Below are 18,326 nucleotides of genomic sequence, written 5' to 3'. Positions count from 1 at the left end.
TTTCTGGGATCGATTATTTGGTCTGTTTCTGCTTTAATTCATCCAGAATGCTCCAAACCTCAAGAAACAGGTTTATGTTCAAAAACATCAAGAAAGGAAAGTGGTAAGCTGTGCTAAATTAATTCATGTTGTCTTTGATTTGTGCAATAATGGTTTTCCCATCAGCAGTTACCCAGGATGGCCTCTAGGTGTCGCCAAAGGGGTTAACAAGCCGGCCTTAGAGTAGCTAGAACTGCACACGGTTAATTTATTATGGATTTATTTGAACTTTTGCATGAAAAAAGGTGAAGGTCAAAGCTACTCTCTAACCTACGTGGTCCTAAAATGCCAAAAAAATCGCTCATCTATTAACACTGAAGCAAAGCTTTGTTTCTTAAAAAATGTTTTATTAACATATAGAGGCTGGGTTTCATCAAATCTGTCATACTTACCTGTAAACTTGGAAATAAAACATTTTAGATAGAAAAAACCCCACAAAGTTTCAGCTTTCTAAGAATTGCATTTTATTTTGATTTATCTAAAAGTCTTGGTCAACATTTCAGACTTTGATTAATTTAACTGCAGCAGTAGTTGGAGCACCAAATAAGCCAGTGCAATGATTTACTCGTCTGTAAACATGAAGTTGAGTCACAAACCGGAGCACATCACAAAGCTGCAAACACAGCAACTACAGGTGCTGCAAGTGGAAGAAAGTGTCAAACTGGAAACAAACAAAACTCATATAAGACCAGGACTGAGAGAATAACGGAAACGGTTTACACAGTCTGTGAAATTTAGGACAGTATGAACTGGTGTACTCTTCAAAATAAAACATAAATGGTGCAAGAATACAGATGCATTTCAATACATTAGAACATCATTAAAAAATGTATTTCAGTAATTCTGCCAAAAATAACAACTTATAGAGTCTTTACACATATATTTTACGTTTTCTTTTCCGTAACTTCAGATGAAACCCAAAGTCCTATTGTATAAAAACAAACAAAGTAAAAACAGAAACAAGAACTTGAGCATATTTATGGAAAGTTGAGTGGAAGAAAAAAGGTGCACCAACAGCAGGGATTACTGCAGCCTGTGTTGGGAAGTAAAGATTCACAAGACATATCCAGGCTACAACAGCCTCATTCCTTGTGTCGACCCGCTTCACCGAGCTCAGCGTCATCCTGCCTGGGCCAGAGAGAAAACGGACCAGATTCTTCCCCAGTGGTTTAACGGGCAAATTTAAGACAAAACCTTGAATTTCATTTTGAAATTAAGGTCCCAGAATCTGTTAGAATCTGGTCGTTTGAGGTGTGATGTTTCCACAGTTAGGGAGGATTTTAAGAGTCTCATTGATGGAGTTGGACACAGTCATCTACCAGGACATTTTGGGTCACTTCATTCTTTCTTCTACGGACGTTATTTTTAGAGAAGTTGAGTTCATTCTCCAACAGGACTTGGTTCCCACACCAACCTACTCAGCCATAGGTACCAGAAGCTGGTCTAATCACCAGGTGGACCTGTGCTTGATTGTCTGACCGATATCAAGCCAACTTGAACTTCAAATGCTGCATTGTAACGAACGTGGACATAATTTCAACTCGTCCACATTTTTGTATTAGTCCTTTTTGTTGGATGTAATGTATTTTTCTGACAAACTGAATTTGGGGTTTTCATTAGCTATAAGCCAGAATCATCAAAGTTAACTGAATTAGATGCTTGAAATCTTTAAATCTGGATTGGATATGTAAATCTTGTACCCTGAGCTGGAGTCTTTCTGCATGGAGTTCACATGTTCACCTTGTACATGGTTGGATACTCTCTGGGGACTCTTGACTTCCTCCCACAATCCAATCCCCTGCCAACCAAAAAACAAGTATAGAAGTCTGTCTATGGGTGTTTCACACTTGATGAGTCTTTTAGAAAATTGCAACGTTTGTTACATTTCTAGCTGTTTCACATTGGAAATGGACCAAACCCTCTGAGCAACCTGTTGCCCCCTTGGCTGTGGTGGCGCTGCACCAAGAACCACTGAAGGAAACGACACCTCTGAAGAAGACGCCAAGTGCAACTCCCTTCTTCACAAAATGTAAACAAAAATGGAGTGGCAACAGATTTTAGTGGTTGTAGTATTTCTCTCTTCTTTGGTAAAAAACCACAAGCCATTTCTCCTAGAAGTAGACGTGTTTTTGTTGTGGTTGTATTTACCCAGAATGCTGTAGTTTGCTCTCTGCCTTGTGGTCTCTGGTCCGCTTGGTGTTCACATATCCATTCGAACCATGCCAGATTCTACTTCAACCGATCCAAGACCTAGGTTTGTAGGCGAAGCAGAGTTTGCTTTTTTGGTCCACGTCAGATTTTGATTACGCATTCACACTGAACTGGACTTTCTGTTTTAAAGTGGTTTAACCAAGGTTGATGTGAATGTACCCTCAGTCTACCTCAGGTCTGAGACTGTATGGGCATTGTTGATTGTCCTGTGTGTCTCTGAGATGGACTGGTGATGTTCCCAGGATTCCTTCCTCCTACCACATGTTGTTGTGCCGCTGGGCAAGGCACTTAACCTACTGATCTGCGTATCGGTGTATAAATGTGAGCGTTTGTGAGTGCGAATGGGTGACTGTGACTAGTGTAAAAAGCTCTGAGTGGTCAAAATGAAAAGCTCTATACAAGTTCAGTCCATTTACCATTTACCATAATCAGAGGAGCAGAGTTTGTACCTCCAATATTAGTGCAGGGACTAAAGAAAGGCACAAGTCTCTCAGCGAAGCAGCAACCAGTAAAGGAGTAGAGAAGATCAGCAGTATCTACGTTATAAAAGGAGACCAGACCTCCATCATAATCAACAAATACTCCCACTCTCTCTGGATTTAATCTTCGAGTTAAACGGACTATTGGTTTATCAAATGCCTCGTATTCTTCCCCGTTCCTTAGACAAATTGTCCAGAAACCACTTTCTGGTTGCAGTGTGTGTTCTCCCTTCCTTTCAATCGACTCAGTGACGACTCCTACAGTCCAGTCGGTCTTCCCTTTAACCTGGACCTCGAAGTAGAATCTATGATGGAAGAAACTTTGTTTTCCTAAAACACTGACATGGTCACTGAATCTCTTTGGGTTGTCTGGAACATCTTTCCTCACATCTACGTGATGGACCCGTTTCCCATGGTCGGATAGAACTAGTTCAGGATGTGCTGTATCTGGATCCAAAGTCACCTCAACTGCAAACTCCTTGATGCTCCTCAGTGTTGCTTTGTTTATCTTGTCAACTACAGGAGTGATAATCATCGGTGCAGAGTTTCTACCATTTTTGTTACTACTTGTATTAATATATAGCAGGAGTTTCTTTTTGAAGCTGCATTTTTTGTATGAATAGATCAGATCTGCTGTATCTACATTATAGAAGGAGACCAGACCCTTGTCATAATCCACAAAGATTCCCACCTTCTGAAGACGGGACTTCAGAGGGAGTACGACTGCAGGCTTTGCCAAAGCTTCATAAACCTTGTCTCTTAACCATATGGTCCAGAAGCCATTGTCGGTGCTGAGGGAGATTTTCCCTTTCCGGTTGATGGATTCGTAGGCCACCCCAACAGACCAATCAGTCTTCCCTTCAACCTGAACCTCAATGTAGAACTTTCCTGAGGAAAATGTCTCCTTACTAACTACACTGGCACGTGTGTCAAATCTCTGGGAGGTCATTGGGAGATCTTTGGTCACATTAGTGTCATAAACTTGTTTTCCATCACTGGAGAGGACAAGATCGCGATGCGCCGTATCCGGATCCAAGGCTACGTCCACGGCAAACTCACGAAGTTTTTCCAACTCAGCTTCCTTTTCTCCAATGCCTTCTGCCACAAAACGTAGATGCTGAGGGTTGAGATCTGAAACAAGAGCAAGGCATCCATGTTTAAGTACACTGGGCTATACCTTAAAGTAGCTCTTCCATCTGCACAAACAAGGCTAGTTTTTACATATCAGAATTAGTGCTGAAATATATTTTATTTAATTTTACCAATGACTCTTTCAAGACCTGTTGTCATGAAGGTGGAGCTATGCAGCAGGCTACCCAAAGGACACCCAACTGACCAGGAGAGAACTTTGGGAACTAACGAACAAAATGGCCAAAACCTAAACGACAAAGACTAACCATCATTCTTTACTGAAAATGTAACGAAACCTCATCGAACGAGATAAAAAGCCACAATATTTTTTGTTGGTGACTGCTATCTCATGAGCATTAGCCAGTTGCCATTGTTGTGACTTAACCCTCGGTCTTAGTGTGACGCTCTGGAGGATCGCGCCAGATGTCGCGGTCGGACAGTGGGAAACCTGATCTCAAAACCTCTCATAAACCCGGCGCATGCTGGGTTAGTGTGACTCTGCCGGACCACGCAGAGGGTGAAAAGTCAACTTGATGCGCAATGGTTAATAAGATGCCTTAAGTAGCCTTAAATCATCTGTTTGGCAGCATTTTGGGTTTCGAGTAGGAATGATAAATGGCAACAAAGTGATAAAACCATAAATATCTGAGCAGTTCAAGTTGTTGAGAGGGTGATGGAGGCAGAAATCTTTGGTAAAACAACTGATAGCTGGTGTCTAGGGGTCTATTGAGCTACTTCACAATTACATGCTATCAATAGCAACTAGGAAATGGTAAATGTTGTGCTGAAGACCATGTCCTAAGGTCTGAAGAGATGAATGAAATCACACAAGAGTTTGAGGGGAAAATGAAAAGGCAGAAAAACGTCCTTTACTTAATGCACATGGTTCCACATTTCTACTGTCAGAATTATTTCATTTTCCCTTACCTTGTTGTTCTTCACAGAATCTGTTTAACTGATCCACCAGGTTGTTCTGGCCAATCGCCTGTAAAATATTGATTGCCAGCTGCTTAGCTCCAGGGCCTTTGTATCGGCGTAGCATCAGATCAACCGTATCCCATCTTTCTGCCCCCTCCAGCTCATCTTCATCGATGCCTTTTTGACCTTCCAAGATGTTGTCCTGTTTCAGAAACCATTTAAATTGTTCAAAGTCATCCTGCTTCAAGTTCTTGAGAGTATTTAGGAGCTCCACAGAAAGTTTTTTCATGCTGTCACTTTTGGGGAACATCTGGAAAAATGGAGACAGAAAAATATTTAGTTACCGTATTTTCTGCACTACAAGGCACACCAGATTATAAGGCGCACCTTCAATAATGGCCTATTTTAAAACTTTTTTCATATATAAGGCTCACCGCATTATAAGGCGCATAGAATAGACGCTATAGTAGAGGCTGGAGTTACATTATGCATCCACTAGATGGAGCTGCACTAAAGTGAATGTCAACAAAACAGTCTGACTCCGGTCGGCGAGGAGAGCCTTCCTGGGCCAGGGCGTGGCCAGACGTTGGTCACCGTTCTCCGTTTGTGCACAGCATGTTCGTGGAGAACGTGGTGCTAAATGACCTGCAGACGACCTGGTTATAGACGGTCGGTAGGTAGATAGGTCAGTCAAACTTTAATAGATTACAGACCAGCGTTCTGACAACTATCCCAGCATGCACCGCGCGCTTCTTCTTCTACGGGCGAAAATGAAGTTGGCGGCTGTTTACCGTAGTTGCTAGACCTGTTGTGGCTCAATATTGGTCCACATATAAGGCTCTCCGGATTATAAGGCGCACTGTCGGCTTTTGAGGAAATTGAAGGTTTTTAGGTGCGCCTTATAGTGCGGAAAATACGGTAAAATAAATGTCTTTAAATGAAATCCAACAAATTTACTCCAAACAAGATGTTATGTACAAGGGCTAAATACACAACTCATAGTTAAATGATCTAATTCTCATCACAGAACACCAAACTTTGAGAAAATGTGGTAAAGTTTCCATTTTGCTTTGTTGTTTCAATTCATGTCTCCAATTCATTGCAACTGATTGATATATTTCTTTCACTTTGTTTTGTTTTACTGCCTGACTTGCCTTCATGGAAATATTAGTTTAAAAACTCTTTATTCTGTAAATGCTTCTGGTTATATAATCATCTCTGCTTTGTTTTAGGTGTTTCCTGTCTCAGCAACAGAACTAATGGCTTTAGATTTAAACAAAAATCTGTTTTTTAATCATGTAAAACTGTGTTTCTAAAGAGCTTGGACCATGTTGTTTTTATGGAGAGGCATTTATCAAACAAAAAGCAAACCTCGTTCTTTGCTTTGCTAAACATGTTAGTTTCTGTTATTGTGCCAAGTATTTCTGTATTTTCTGCTGCTGAATCAGGCGTAAAAGTAAAACTCACCCATCGCAGTCCAATCCAGCTGTTTAAATCCAGCTAAATGTTTCTGTCCGCTAACGGTACAACGGTTTCAGTCCTGTTTCAGTCTGACTTCCTGTTGACGTCACCGCCTCTTATCAGCTCCTGTGCCTGCAGAGGAGGAGCGTGCTCTTCAAACTAAAAGCTGCTTCAGCAAACGTGCAGACAGTGAAGCAAACATCGTCATATCTGCTCCTGTTTGAGCTTTAAAGGGATCTATTATGCTTTCTTTTTAAGAGGTTGGGATCTCCAGCCTGTTACAGACGGAGATGTTCTTTCTCTAACAGGATATCTCTGTCAAAAAGATGTCTGTTAAAGGATAGCTCTTAACACTCATGATGCGTTTACTGCTGCCATTTTCATGTTGATCTGAAGGAATCACTGGCGAGTGTAGAACGGCGTCAATATTTTGGTATATTTTTATTTGAATAACAGTCTAAATGCTGTTGAACTCAAAAGAAATGACAAAAAAAGAAAAACTGGAGGATGTGGGCATACAGCAAGGTTCCCAAAAGTCCATTTTTATAGGTAAAAATATTACGACGGTTGGTACATATGGAGTAATACGGCTCAAACGTCTGTGAAACTGAATTCATAAAAGTATACAGACTGTTAACTCACCGCAGTACGTTTCTTCATTCGTCCAGAAAGCTCCATAGTTCAGTCTTGTTGAGAACAATTCAGTTTCCGTTCTCGGTTTCTTTCTTGCTTTACAAATACTCCACTTTTAATCCACAGAACCGAAAAGAAATCAAACTGCCACATTTTCAAAAATGCATCATTGTTTTTACACACACAGAACTCACTTGCAGTTAATTAAGCAGGCCAGCAGGTTTTCGCTGTGCCGCGTGTTAATTATACACATAATTCTGGAATAGCAGCCTGGGACGAAACGTCTGCCCAAGAGCCGCAGATTGAATCGCATCACATGAACTTTGACCCCTATTGAACTTTATGACTACTCTTTACAATTTCAATCTGACTGGCTAGCACAAGCAGTTTTATTGAGGTATTCAGCTGTCATATTACTACATACTGCAGATGTATTTTGTCACTTTGATTTTATTTTAACATTTACACTGTGTACTTTATTTAACTTGTTAAATAACAATAATCAGTAAAAAGTGTGTCAAAATGGTAAATAAAATTAAAAAAAATCCACAAAGCAAATCTGCTTCTTGGTAACTAATGCTATGGATGTGTGATGCACCGTAAAGTGGGAGAATTTAACCATCACTTGTTGATGGTCCAGAAAATCTGTTTAAGAATATAAGCCACCACATAAATTAATAGTATTGCAATTTATTATATATGTGTTTTTTACACTTAAATTGAATAAAATGCCCTGTTGAAGAAAAAAAAGCAACCGAGGTTCGGCCAGCGTCTCACCAGGAGACCGGAAGTGAGGAGCCCCGCCCCTTGCTCTTCAGTTTGGAAGAAGACGGCGGTCGTCCATTTTTTTCCTTCCACTGACGCCTGTTCATCGCTACAGGTTAGTGATGTGAAGCTGGTGAGGGCTGTCCCTCCTCTAAAGATGTGGAGTAACAAGTTAATTTGGATCTGATTTCGTAATTTCACACATAGACATGCTCAAATATTCAAAAATAAAAGAGAAAAGAGTGATTTGTTAGGATCGCGTTGGCTACATTTTGGCTACAACCGTCATATAACGGCCATTTTGAAGATCGCGACAGGTAACGATGAGCTCCGTTTCACTCCCCGATCAAACAATGGACCTTACCACAGGGTCCGCCTTTCATTGGCTAATGCCCATTTTACGTCACAGCACAGCTACCACGTGGGTTACCGGCTCACAAACTCATGCTAATGTACATTGTGGACTACCAGACCGACAAAAAGTTTTTGCGTCAGGACTGGGGGGGGTCCGTCAGTGGGGTATCTGTACAGGCGATGTCAGGTATCCTGATCGTGTTTGTGGAACTAAAATTCACAGATTTCCAAAATCTGAAACGGAAAGCCTTGCTTGGATTAACGCTTGTGCACGACCGCATTTGCAGCTCAACCGTCGTAGGATCAATAAGAACAAAGTGTCTGCTGGTTTAAGTATTATTGCTTTGCTTTCTTTGTGTTTAGTGACTGAAAAAAATAAAGTCAATAACAAACACATCCATTATGAAAACCTTTTAGCCAAGTACAGCATAATGGCAGTACCGATACAACTTCTACATCCTGAAGCCTGTTTGTTAGTCTTACATTAGCTGAACAGATCAATGTGCAATGTGTACCGTATCTGACATTAAAGATTTTATTTCACCTGAAAAGGTTTTTACTAAAATGTAATCGTGTTAGCCACGCTAGCTTTTACTAAACTGTAATCGTGTTAGCCACGCTAGCACCGAGTACCGTGTATCAGGCATAGGCACATTCGAACCCTCAAAACCATGAATGCCCGACTTACCCAGCCTTGCAAGAACAATGGCATCAGTGATCTTGTCCACAGTCTGAGAATCTGCTGTTTTCCTCATCGACTGGTAGCATTTAGCTGCAACTCGCACAATGTTAGAGGCTTTGCGTGGCTAAAACATCTTGATGTCCAAAAAAGATGACATGAACTTGTTGGTTCCCTTCTCCATTGTCGTGGCTGATATTTTGTGAAAATCCTGCAGAAATGCTAAACTAATCGACTCAGAAATACTCTGCAGAGTCAGTCGAAACAAAAAATCCCATAGAAGCTAAACTCTGCGAGGAGGTTAATGTGAGACATGAAGACACGTGGGACTTTCGAGGGGCGTTTCTAGGCGGAGCTTGGTAAGGTCCATGGTACCGTTGTGTTGTGTTATCTGTTCAAAGGGAATTATTATTATTATTATTATTATTATAGACGTTACTATTTCTCCCCTATTGTGTAATCAATTAAACTGTACGGTCAGTTATATAGTTATTCAAAGCCCATTAGAGCTTAAAGTATATTTGTTCATTATAACATGTCCATGTTAAATTATTTAACATAATTAATCTTCATAATTATTATAACTCAAAGAAATTAGTGCCCTTAAAATTTAGCTACATTTGAGAAATGTTTTTTTAATGGACATCTGATGCTGTCACAGTTGGTACTATTTACTGAAGTGAAAGCTATGTAGTTGTTTGATAACAGAAGGACACAAGGATGTGATCGTACTAAGAAATGTTAAAGATTTCATAATTTCAAGAATTTGTAATAAAGAGATAGTTTGGGGACGAAGACGGCGGTCGTCCTGTTTTTTTTTTTCTTTCACTGACGCTGTTCATCGTTACAGGCTCTCCACCACGATCAATGTGGAAGCAGAGACACATCAGAAGAAGAAAAAACATTTGTTACAATTGTCCACTATGAGCTGAGAAAACAGATGAATATGTGAAAATGCGCTTTTTAAAAAAATATAATCTCTCCAACCTTTGCCTGATCTGATCTTATCGGACGTCCCTCCTGGGAAGTTTGATAGCCGTCCTTTATTACAATTAACACAAAACAGAATGAAAACAGCACAACATTTTGATTTATTACTCCTTTTTTCATATCAATCGCATCAATTCATCGCACTTTATACACACTGAAAACAAAAACATTGTCCAGATCCCACCTCCTATTTAATAAGATGCAGAGATTTTCATTGGGATAATCAGGATGAACGGGATTAGAAATGAACAGATTGGAGAGAAGAAAGATGAAATGTTCTTAAAAAAAGAGATGGATGAGATTCAGGAAACCCGGAGGAAGACGGCAAAATAAATAGGGGATACTGCCATCTGGTGGCACAAAGATGGTACTACAATAAACCTGTAACCCTTTAACAAATGTTTTACATACAAATAATGACAATAGTTGAAATCAGGTTTGTAATTTAACTATTTGCAGGTCTTACTGGCGTTAAGCTTTTATTTTAAACCCACATATCATCTGTGGGACAGATATGTGTTTGACCTAAAAATATATATATTTTCAGACTGTTTCAAAAATACACGCATAGCAAATATTTGTGAAAATATTGTTGATAGATTTAGAGCTAGAATAAGATCTGACCCAGTGATATCCAAAAAGAATAAAAAAGGACTGGGTTTTATCACAACCTGAACATCTTTTCTAGATAATTCATCTGTTTACCTGAAAATAATTTATCTCCTGGTAATATCCACAAAACAATCATGACAATTACAGCTTAAATTATTTTTAAAACAGGAAAATTATTGTATCAAGCCACTGTGTCTGTTTATTTCAACTTAGTTTTCTCAGTTTTAAGAGTGTTTGTAATAATGTGACATTATTAAATGAAACCAGTAATTATTGTCTCTCCAGATGTTTGAATGGATGCGATGGTGAGCTTCTGTTTTAACTCGTTTTTTTGTTAGTGACTGAGCTAAATGAGTTCAAACTCCCTGAAGCTTCATTGACGCCTGAAGCTCATCGGACAGGAAACTAAATGTTGACTAGAGTTGAGTTTTATCACAGCGCAAAACAAAGTTTCAACAGGAATATTAACCTTTGGCAGTAAAACATGGAGAAATTATGTGTAAAATGGAAAATGTTTAATTATATTGATTGATTTTAACTTTAATCACATATGACTTTATTTTCGTAACATTGTGACTTTAAACTCCGTCATAGAATCATAAACATACAGTTGAATTGGAAATGCTTTAAATTCATGGAGTTGGATGGCAGTGACTTTGGCAGATGACCAGAGGTTTGGCGTTCAAGCCGCCGTGATAAACGCCGGGACTGAAGAACGGATAAAGTTTCTCGGTGAAGAAGCAGTCTGAGTATTGGTGGATCAGTTCTGCAGAATCGACGTTGTAGAAAATGATGGAGCCCTCTTTGTAATCCACAAAAACACCAACTTTGTTCAACGGAGGTTTTACATCCAGGCTCAAACCGGCTGCCTTGATCGTACATCCGCTTCGTAATCCAACGGCCCAGTGGCCGCTGCCTGGGCTCGACGAGATCGACCCTTTCCTGCCAATCGACCCGTAGACGACGCCGACGTCCCAGGCCGTTTTTCCTCTCACCTCAGCCTCGAAGTAAACTCTCCCAGAGGAGAAACTCTGCCTGCCCAAAACGTTGGCCGAGGTGTCGAACCGCTCCGGGTTATTGGGGAGATTCTGCTTCATGCCACCGCAGTGGACCTGCTTCCTGTCTGGAGATAAAACTAGGTTGGGATGCGCCGTGTCCGGATCCAGAGTCACATCGACGGCAAACTGCTGCATTCGGATCAGCTTGGCCTTGCTGAGGAACCTCTTCATCTCTTCGTCAAGCATTTCCTTCAGCTTGTCCACGGAGGCCATGACGGTTTTGCCATAGGACGGCTGATGAACGGAGAACTCTGTGAGGTCTGAGGTTTTCACGTCCTGGAGGAACTGCAGGTTGGTTTCCGTAAGGAGAAGATGATCCAGCTCCGTCTCGCTCTTCATCAGCTCTGAGATTTCCTCCTCCAGCTCTCTGATGAGCTGATCTGCTTGCTTTTGGAAACTCTTCTGTTTCTCCTCGACGGCTTCGGTGAGACGGGACAGACTTTCCTCGACCGACCGGATTAAAACTCTGAAAGTCTGCAGACTCTCTGTAGTCTGTCGCTCGGCAGACTTCCTGCTCAGCTCTGCTGAGCGCTGGATCTCACAAATCTTCATCTCTCTCTCTTTTATTTTCAGCCTAATTTCCAACTTCATTTCCGTCAGTCTGAACTTTTGTCTTTCACTTTCACATTGGGAAGGAACAGCAGTCAGGCCTGGATTGGAGCACAGACAAAGTCAGTTTGACCACACAGATATTTCTGAGATTAAATGATGGCTTACAAACTGAAATTGTGACGTTAATGTCAGAAATCTGAGAGGAAAGTAAAATTTCTCAGATTAAAGTCAGAATTTTAAGATTAAATGATGACATATAAACTTAAATTATGGGATTTAAGTCAGAAATCTCAGATTGTCAGAATTTTGGGACATTACAACAACAATAACTGATCAGTTTTCATATTTACCGTTTTCAAACTCCCCTCTTTGCGCCGGTCTTGTGTTTGACAGACTTTGTGCCAGATCATTCCTGCCGATCTTCTCTAAAAGCTCCACCGACCTCCTCACCGCCTCGGCCTCGCCATGCTTTTGGACCATCAGGTCCACCGTGTCCGGCCGGTCCGCCTTCTCCAGCCGGGACGCTGGGATGGCTGGGAGGCCATTCCTATCATTCTGAAGCAGCCATTTAAAGTGTTTGAACTGTTCGTCTGTCAGGTTCTCCAGGGTCTTCCACAGATCCTCTTTAGCAGTCGTCATTGTTGTTTAGTCACCAGCTAAAAACCTGAAAACACAAAAAATACACAAAATACTAAATTACAGAAGCTCATCTTTGATTTATCTTTTAAAAAAACTATCGTAATTAAACAAAAGTTCACTATAAACAATGAATTTGGTTTGGATTAACCTGATAGGACCCAAAAACCCATGAATGTAAAACATTTGGATAGATTTGTTATTAGTTTATTCTGACGTTTGGGACCAAAGTCACCATCTGTTCCACCTCCAGCTGCTGTGGTCAAACCAACCTGTTCCCCTCCTGGCCTGTGGGGGCGCTGCACCAAGAACCACTGAAGGAAACGACACAAAAACCTCTGAAGACACTGAGGGCAACTTCCCTCTTCAGGAAATGTAAACAAAAGTGGAGTGGAGTCAGATTTTAGTGGTTCAAGGATTTCACTTTTGTCTTTGGCGAAAGACCAGGAGCCATTTCTCCCTCTAGCGCTAGGCTAGCACTTTTGTTTTGGTTGTATTTACCCAGAATGCCCTGCACTGTGGACCACTTCCTGATTTTTTAGCGTACTCCTGTGCCCCGAGGGAGGATTCCCACCAACCCGTCTCAGTCCATTTGCCTAGAAGGTCTGGTTCATTTGGAGGTGTGTTTAAGTGAACTTTGGTTCGCTTTAAACCAGAGTTCGAATGCTTCTGTTTTGAAGCGGGCCAAGTGGACCGGAGACCGCTCCAGAAGCAGGAAGAGGACCACAGCGCAGGGCATTCTGGGTAAATGCAACCAAAACAAACATGCTAGCCTAGCACTAGCAAGAGAAATGGATTTTACCTAAAGACAAAAGAGAAATCCTACAACTGCTAAAATCTGATGCTAATCCATTTTGTTTCCACTTTGTGAAGAAGGAAGTTGCTCTCAGTGTCTTCAGAGGTCGTCATGTTTCTGTCAGTGCTTCTTGCTGCAGCGCCTCCAGAGGCCAGGAGGGGAAACAGGTTTTTCAAAGGGTTTGGTTCGTTTGACCGCAGCAGCTGAAAATAAAACTGGTACCAAAACAAACTGAATCTACCAGATTATCAGGTAGGAAAACCGTCAAAGACTGAAAGGTTGAAGTCTTCGACATTTTATTCACAAACGATTCGCTTTTTCATTTCTGAGGCTTAAATAATTCAGTATCTCCAGTTTGTTTTATTCCATGCACTTTGTCACATCCTATTGCTGTGATAAAGCAATAAGGTGCTTTATCACAGCATCCTATTACTAATTTTATGACAGCTGTGTCATAAGATTTGAATTTTATAGTTTTTATTATTTTAATTATGACTTGATGTGCTTCCCTGTAAACTCCTGCTCTCGTTTGCTATGTTTCGTTCTTTGGCTGCAGGTACCACAACATATTTCATTTACTGTGTATAAATGCAATCTGATCTAATCTAATCTAAACATTTACTGGGTAACTGAACTGATCTCTGGACCTCAAGCTGCAGAAAAACTACAAAAACTCTCTTATGATTTATTATTACAGTGATTTTTCGCTGAAGTCAAACTGCTGAACGTGTCAATAAACCGAGGAAGCAGAGCGAAAACGAAACCGAACCTTTGGACGGGAACTGAGTGACATTCTGTCTGATTTATCCCATCAGGACGGTTTTTATCTGCACTGGAAGCAGAACTTATCATATCTGGACCAGAAATTATCCAAGAAATTATTGCAGGAATGATACTGTTGCCATTTTGAGACCATTTTCAAACAAATAAAATATTAATAAGGGTATATTAATGCAAGTGCACCAACTAAAAGATCAATAAACTTTCATTTTTAAAGAATATTTAAAACTGGAACTGGAAGACATTTCAAATATCAGTAAAAATAAAACTATAAATAAAATGGGTTTTGAAGTGTCAACAAAACTAATTTGTCCTTTTTTTTTTAGAAAAGTTTGGACTTTTCTAAAAAATAAATAAAAGTGGAAACGACCTACTGTGTATTTGTAACGGTTTTTTTATGTAAGAGAGGACATTACTTTGTCCTGTTGGATAGGATTGTTTTTCATATATTAGTAAATAAAATAATCATTATGAAACTGCTTTTTGTATTTATTCGGGTTGTTAAAAATGAAATGTGTATGAAGCATTTACGTGACAAAGAAGCAAAAGTAGAAAATAAATACACAAACATAGCACTCTAAAAACCTGTGTTACATTTTATATTTATGTCAACTCTGAAACGGATTTTTAAAAAAAGTAATTTAGCAGTTTATCGTGTTAAAATTTTCACATTTCTGTTCATCCAGACCTAAAATTTTTAAATGACATGAAGTAGAAAATACGGGAAAATATGTTTCCCTTCTCATTTCTACGGGACATTTACGCGGTTTTTTTTCTTCTTTATTTTTTTACAGTGGGGATTAGAGAACAAACAGCAACTGTGGGTCACCAGAAAGCAGAAGTTTGGCTAAAGTTCATCCGCGGGAATTATAGGATTATTCCTGCAATCCAATAAAGCAGAAGAATATAAATGTTTACTTACTAAAACGGAACTTCAGACTTGGTTCGTCCCTCATGCGCTTCCTGTTTTACTGGCTTCTTTATGAATGACCTATTAAAGGGAGGGACGTAAAAACCCGGCTGGCTGTAATTCTCTAAAGCTGCCACTAGATGGCGATGAAGTCTCATTTCTACAGTAACAACATAGATGAGTAACTGGAAAAAAAGTACTTTTAGGAGTATTTTTACTATGTTATACTTTTTACTTTTACTTGAGTAAAAGGTTTGGCTCCACAATGGCTCTTAGTAACTTTGTATATAAATTTTATATGTTGAAAATAAGAAATGTGTTCAAAATTTATCAATTTAATGAATATGTTCAGAATGAGGAATTGTTCAAAATAAGGAATCAGATTATCATCGTGGAATTTGTTCAAATATGATTCTTAGAATCAGTTCAGAATCTAGAACTGGATTAAACTCAGGAATCTGTTCAACATAAGCATACTTCGAACAGATTCTTTATTTTGAACAGATTCTTGTTCAATTTGGAATTGTTCAAACGTAAATTCTTGGAATCAGTTAATCTATAATTTAGAACTATATCAGACTGAGGAATCAAAGTAAAGAATCTGTTCAAAGTAGGGAAACTGTTAAGACTGGAAATCTGTTCAAAATATTAAGCTTGAAATCAGTTCAGAATCTATAACGAGGTCAGACTCTGGAATCTCTCAAAGTCATGAATTTCTTTTTTTTATTTTTAGTTTCTGGGAATACGTTCCGATGAAGTTAAGTAATTTTTTTATAAAATCTACACCGTAAAAATGCCAGTGTTGAATTAACACCCAAAACTGTCTATATGTGTCCAACTCAGCTGGTGTTAAAGTAACACTTTTGAAAGTGTTAAAACATTGACACCCATTCTATAAAACTGAAATGGGTTTAAGAAAAGCTAAACTTTCCATTTCTATGTATTGTTTTGAATATTTCCCACTGGATTTGATTGATATTGGCGCCTTGTGGGGTCAATTATTTACTTTTTAACTCCACATTATATTTTGTGATCAACACTACACTGGTGTTACTTTTAATATATTTTAACACCAGCATAGTTGTGATGTTAATGTGACTGTATTGTTGAATTTAACACCTGCTGATTTGGACACATATAGACACTTATGGGTGTTAATTCAACACTGACATTTTTACTGTGTATAATCTCCTGAGAGCCAGGAATCAGTTCAGATTGTGGGAATCTGTTCATCTTTGGAAATCATTTCCAAAACTCTTCACAGATTGATTGTTTCCTCTCTGACGTCATTGCTGATATTTTCTCTCTGCTTTTATTCTGGAGGTTATAATCTGACAGGAGGATAAACTTTAACTCCTACATGAAAACAACTTAATCAGAACCACAACAAGAGTTTATTTAATTACAAAAACTGTACATAAATACAGAAGAGGAAGGAAAACTCTTAACTCTCGTGCATGTATTGTTTTCATGTTTCAAGTAATGTGCTGCGACATGCAGACGTGCTGGGACTGCCAAAGCATTTTCCCTCCATGCCTCGCTCTGCAGCCGCGGCATTCTCCGATCCTTCCTCACACATTTCAGAGTAATGTTTCACCTGTTCACCTCCGGCTGGACCAGATCTCATGACTCTCACCGCACCGCAGAAACTTCCTGAACATCAGCGTCACAGATGAACTGAGAAATAAACTTCGTTCATACCGACCCGGCCGGTTGCACCACTTGACAAACTGGGAGGTTTTTCTGTGACGGCGTCTTTGAAACCTTTTTCTGAGGTTTATGCTTTTTATCATTTTCACCGATTATAATATCAGAGTTTTGTGTTTCTGTCTAGCTTCTGGTGAAAATATCAGAGTAGCTTGAAATGAGACAAAACTAACTTATAAGTAACTTTTCAGGAAGACAGGAGATTGATTTAAGCAAATAATTCCTTAATATTGATGAAAACAGCTCTAGTTTTTATAACATGGGATGAAAGTCTTATTATAAGTGAAATAATCTGCTAGTGGAACTAGAATGTTTTATTATAAAGGATTCTGGAATCAGTTCAGAATGTAGAACTAGATTAGACTCAGGAATTGGTTCAAAATAAAGAACCTGTTCAAAATAAGGAATCTGTTTATCATCTTGGAGTCTGTTTAGAATGTAGAACTGGATTAGACTGAAATCTGTTCAAAAATAAAGAATCTGTTTAAAATAAAGAATCTGTTCAACATAAGGAATCTGTTCAAAATGAAGAATTGCTCAACATAAGGAATCTGTTTATCATCTTGGAGTCTGTTTAGAATGTAGAACTGGATTAGACTCTGAAATCTGTTCAAAAATAATCTGTTTAAAGAATCTGTTCAAAATAAGGAATCTGTTCAAAATAAGGAATCTGTTATAATTAAGGAATCATTTGAGTCTGGAATTAGTTTAATCTCAGGAATCTGTTTAGAATGTAGGACTCAATTAAATTCAGGAATCTGTTCAGAAATAAAGAATCTGTTTAAAGAATCTGTTCAAAATAAGGAATCTGTTGTAATTAAGGAATCATTTGAGTCTGGAATTAGTTTAATCTCAGGAATCTGTTCAGAAATAAAGAATCTATTCAAAATATAAACTTTGAAATTTGTTTTGTTTACGTAAATCCAGCTGCTATTTCTTGTTGAAAAGTTACTTATGAGCTCATTTAATCTCATTTCAAGTGTATTAAGATATTTGTACTAGAAACTAAAATTAGGTTTTCTGTTTTTGCAGTGCGGATTGAGAGATGTGAATTTAGACGCCACATCAGAGCATTTATGCTGCTCTATCACTGAAATTTCCATTAAAATAAATCTGATTTAGTTTTTAATGTGACATGGCCAGGGTTTTTTGTGAAATGTTTTCTGCATCTTTAAGCTGAGAGCAGGAGGAGCCAGCAGGGGGAGGAGCCAGCAGGGGGAGGAGCCAGCAGGGGGAGGAGCCAGCAGGGGGAGGAGCCAGCAGGGGAGGAGCCAGCAGGGGGAGGGGCAGCAGGGGGAGGAGCCAGAAGGGGGAGGAGCCAGAAGGGGGAGGAGCCAACAGGGGGAGGAGCAGCAGGGGGAGGAGCCAGCAGGGGGAGGAGCAGCAGGGGGAGGAGCCAACGGGGGGAGGAGCCAGCAGGGGGAGGAGCCAGCAGGGGGATGAGCCAGCAGGGGGAGGAGCAGCAGGGGGAGGAGCCAGCAGGCGGAGGAGCAGCAGGGGGAGGAGCCAGCAGGGGGAGGAGCCAGAAGGGAGAGGAGCCAGCAGGGGGAGGAGCCAACAGGGGGAGGAGCAGCAGGGGGAGGAGCCAGCAGGGGGAGGAGCAGCAGGGGGAGGA

General features: G+C 39.8%; 2 protein-coding genes across 3 annotated transcripts; both read right to left on the bottom strand.

Moving 5' to 3' along the window:
• Positions 1-479: 479 nt before the first annotated feature.
• On the bottom strand, positions 480-6,347 carry LOC103459320 (uncharacterized). Of its 2 annotated transcripts, none has more exons than XM_008400793.3 (3): positions 6,246-6,347; positions 4,788-5,088; positions 480-3,860 (listed from the first exon to the last, which is right to left on the bottom strand). In XM_008400793.3, the coding sequence occupies exons 2-3, from the start codon at positions 5,086-5,088 to the stop codon at positions 2,644-2,646; spliced, it is 1,518 nt and encodes a 505-aa protein (XP_008399015.1). In that variant the 5' UTR covers positions 6,246-6,347; the 3' UTR covers positions 480-2,643. The 2 variants fall into 2 exon arrangements, with proteins under 2 accessions (XP_008399015.1, XP_008399016.1); XM_008400794.3 differs by having other exon boundaries at positions 4,788-4,980; positions 6,246-6,342.
• A 3,391-nt stretch (positions 6,348-9,738) lies between these two features.
• On the bottom strand, positions 9,739-15,107 carry LOC103459321 (uncharacterized). The gene is made up of 3 exons (XM_008400795.3): positions 15,017-15,107; positions 12,233-12,546; positions 9,739-11,980 (listed from the first exon to the last, which is right to left on the bottom strand). Exons 2-3 carry the CDS (start codon positions 12,519-12,521, stop codon positions 10,905-10,907), a joined length of 1,365 nt encoding a protein of 454 aa, XP_008399017.2. The 5' UTR covers positions 12,522-12,546; positions 15,017-15,107; the 3' UTR covers positions 9,739-10,904.
• Positions 15,108-18,326: the final 3,219 nt, after the last annotated feature.

Source organism: Poecilia reticulata, chromosome 23, assembly GCF_904066995.2.
Source record: "Poecilia reticulata chromosome 23, P_reticulata-male-v2, whole genome shotgun sequence".
NCBI lineage: Eukaryota > Metazoa > Chordata > Actinopteri > Cyprinodontiformes > Poeciliidae > Poecilia > Poecilia reticulata.
This window is presented reverse-complemented; position numbering and strand designations above follow the sequence as displayed.

Excerpts from the sequence above, each read along its gene's own strand:
- LOC103459321 (XM_008400795.3), bottom strand. The coding sequence starts at position 12,521 with ATGACGACTGCTAAAGAGGATCTGTGGAAGACCCTGGAGAACCTGACA. Across the intron at positions 11,981-12,232 it reads AAGAGGGGAGTTTGAAAACG|GCCTGACTGCTGTTCCTTCC; the intron begins GTAAATATGAAA and ends GCTCCAATCCAG.
- LOC103459320 (XM_008400793.3), bottom strand. The coding sequence starts at position 5,088 with ATGTTCCCCAAAAGTGACAGCATGAAAAAACTTTCTGTGGAGCTCCTA. Across the intron at positions 3,861-4,787 it reads ATTCTGTGAAGAACAACAAG|ATCTCAACCCTCAGCATCTA; the intron begins GTAAGGGAAAAT and ends CTCTTGTTTCAG.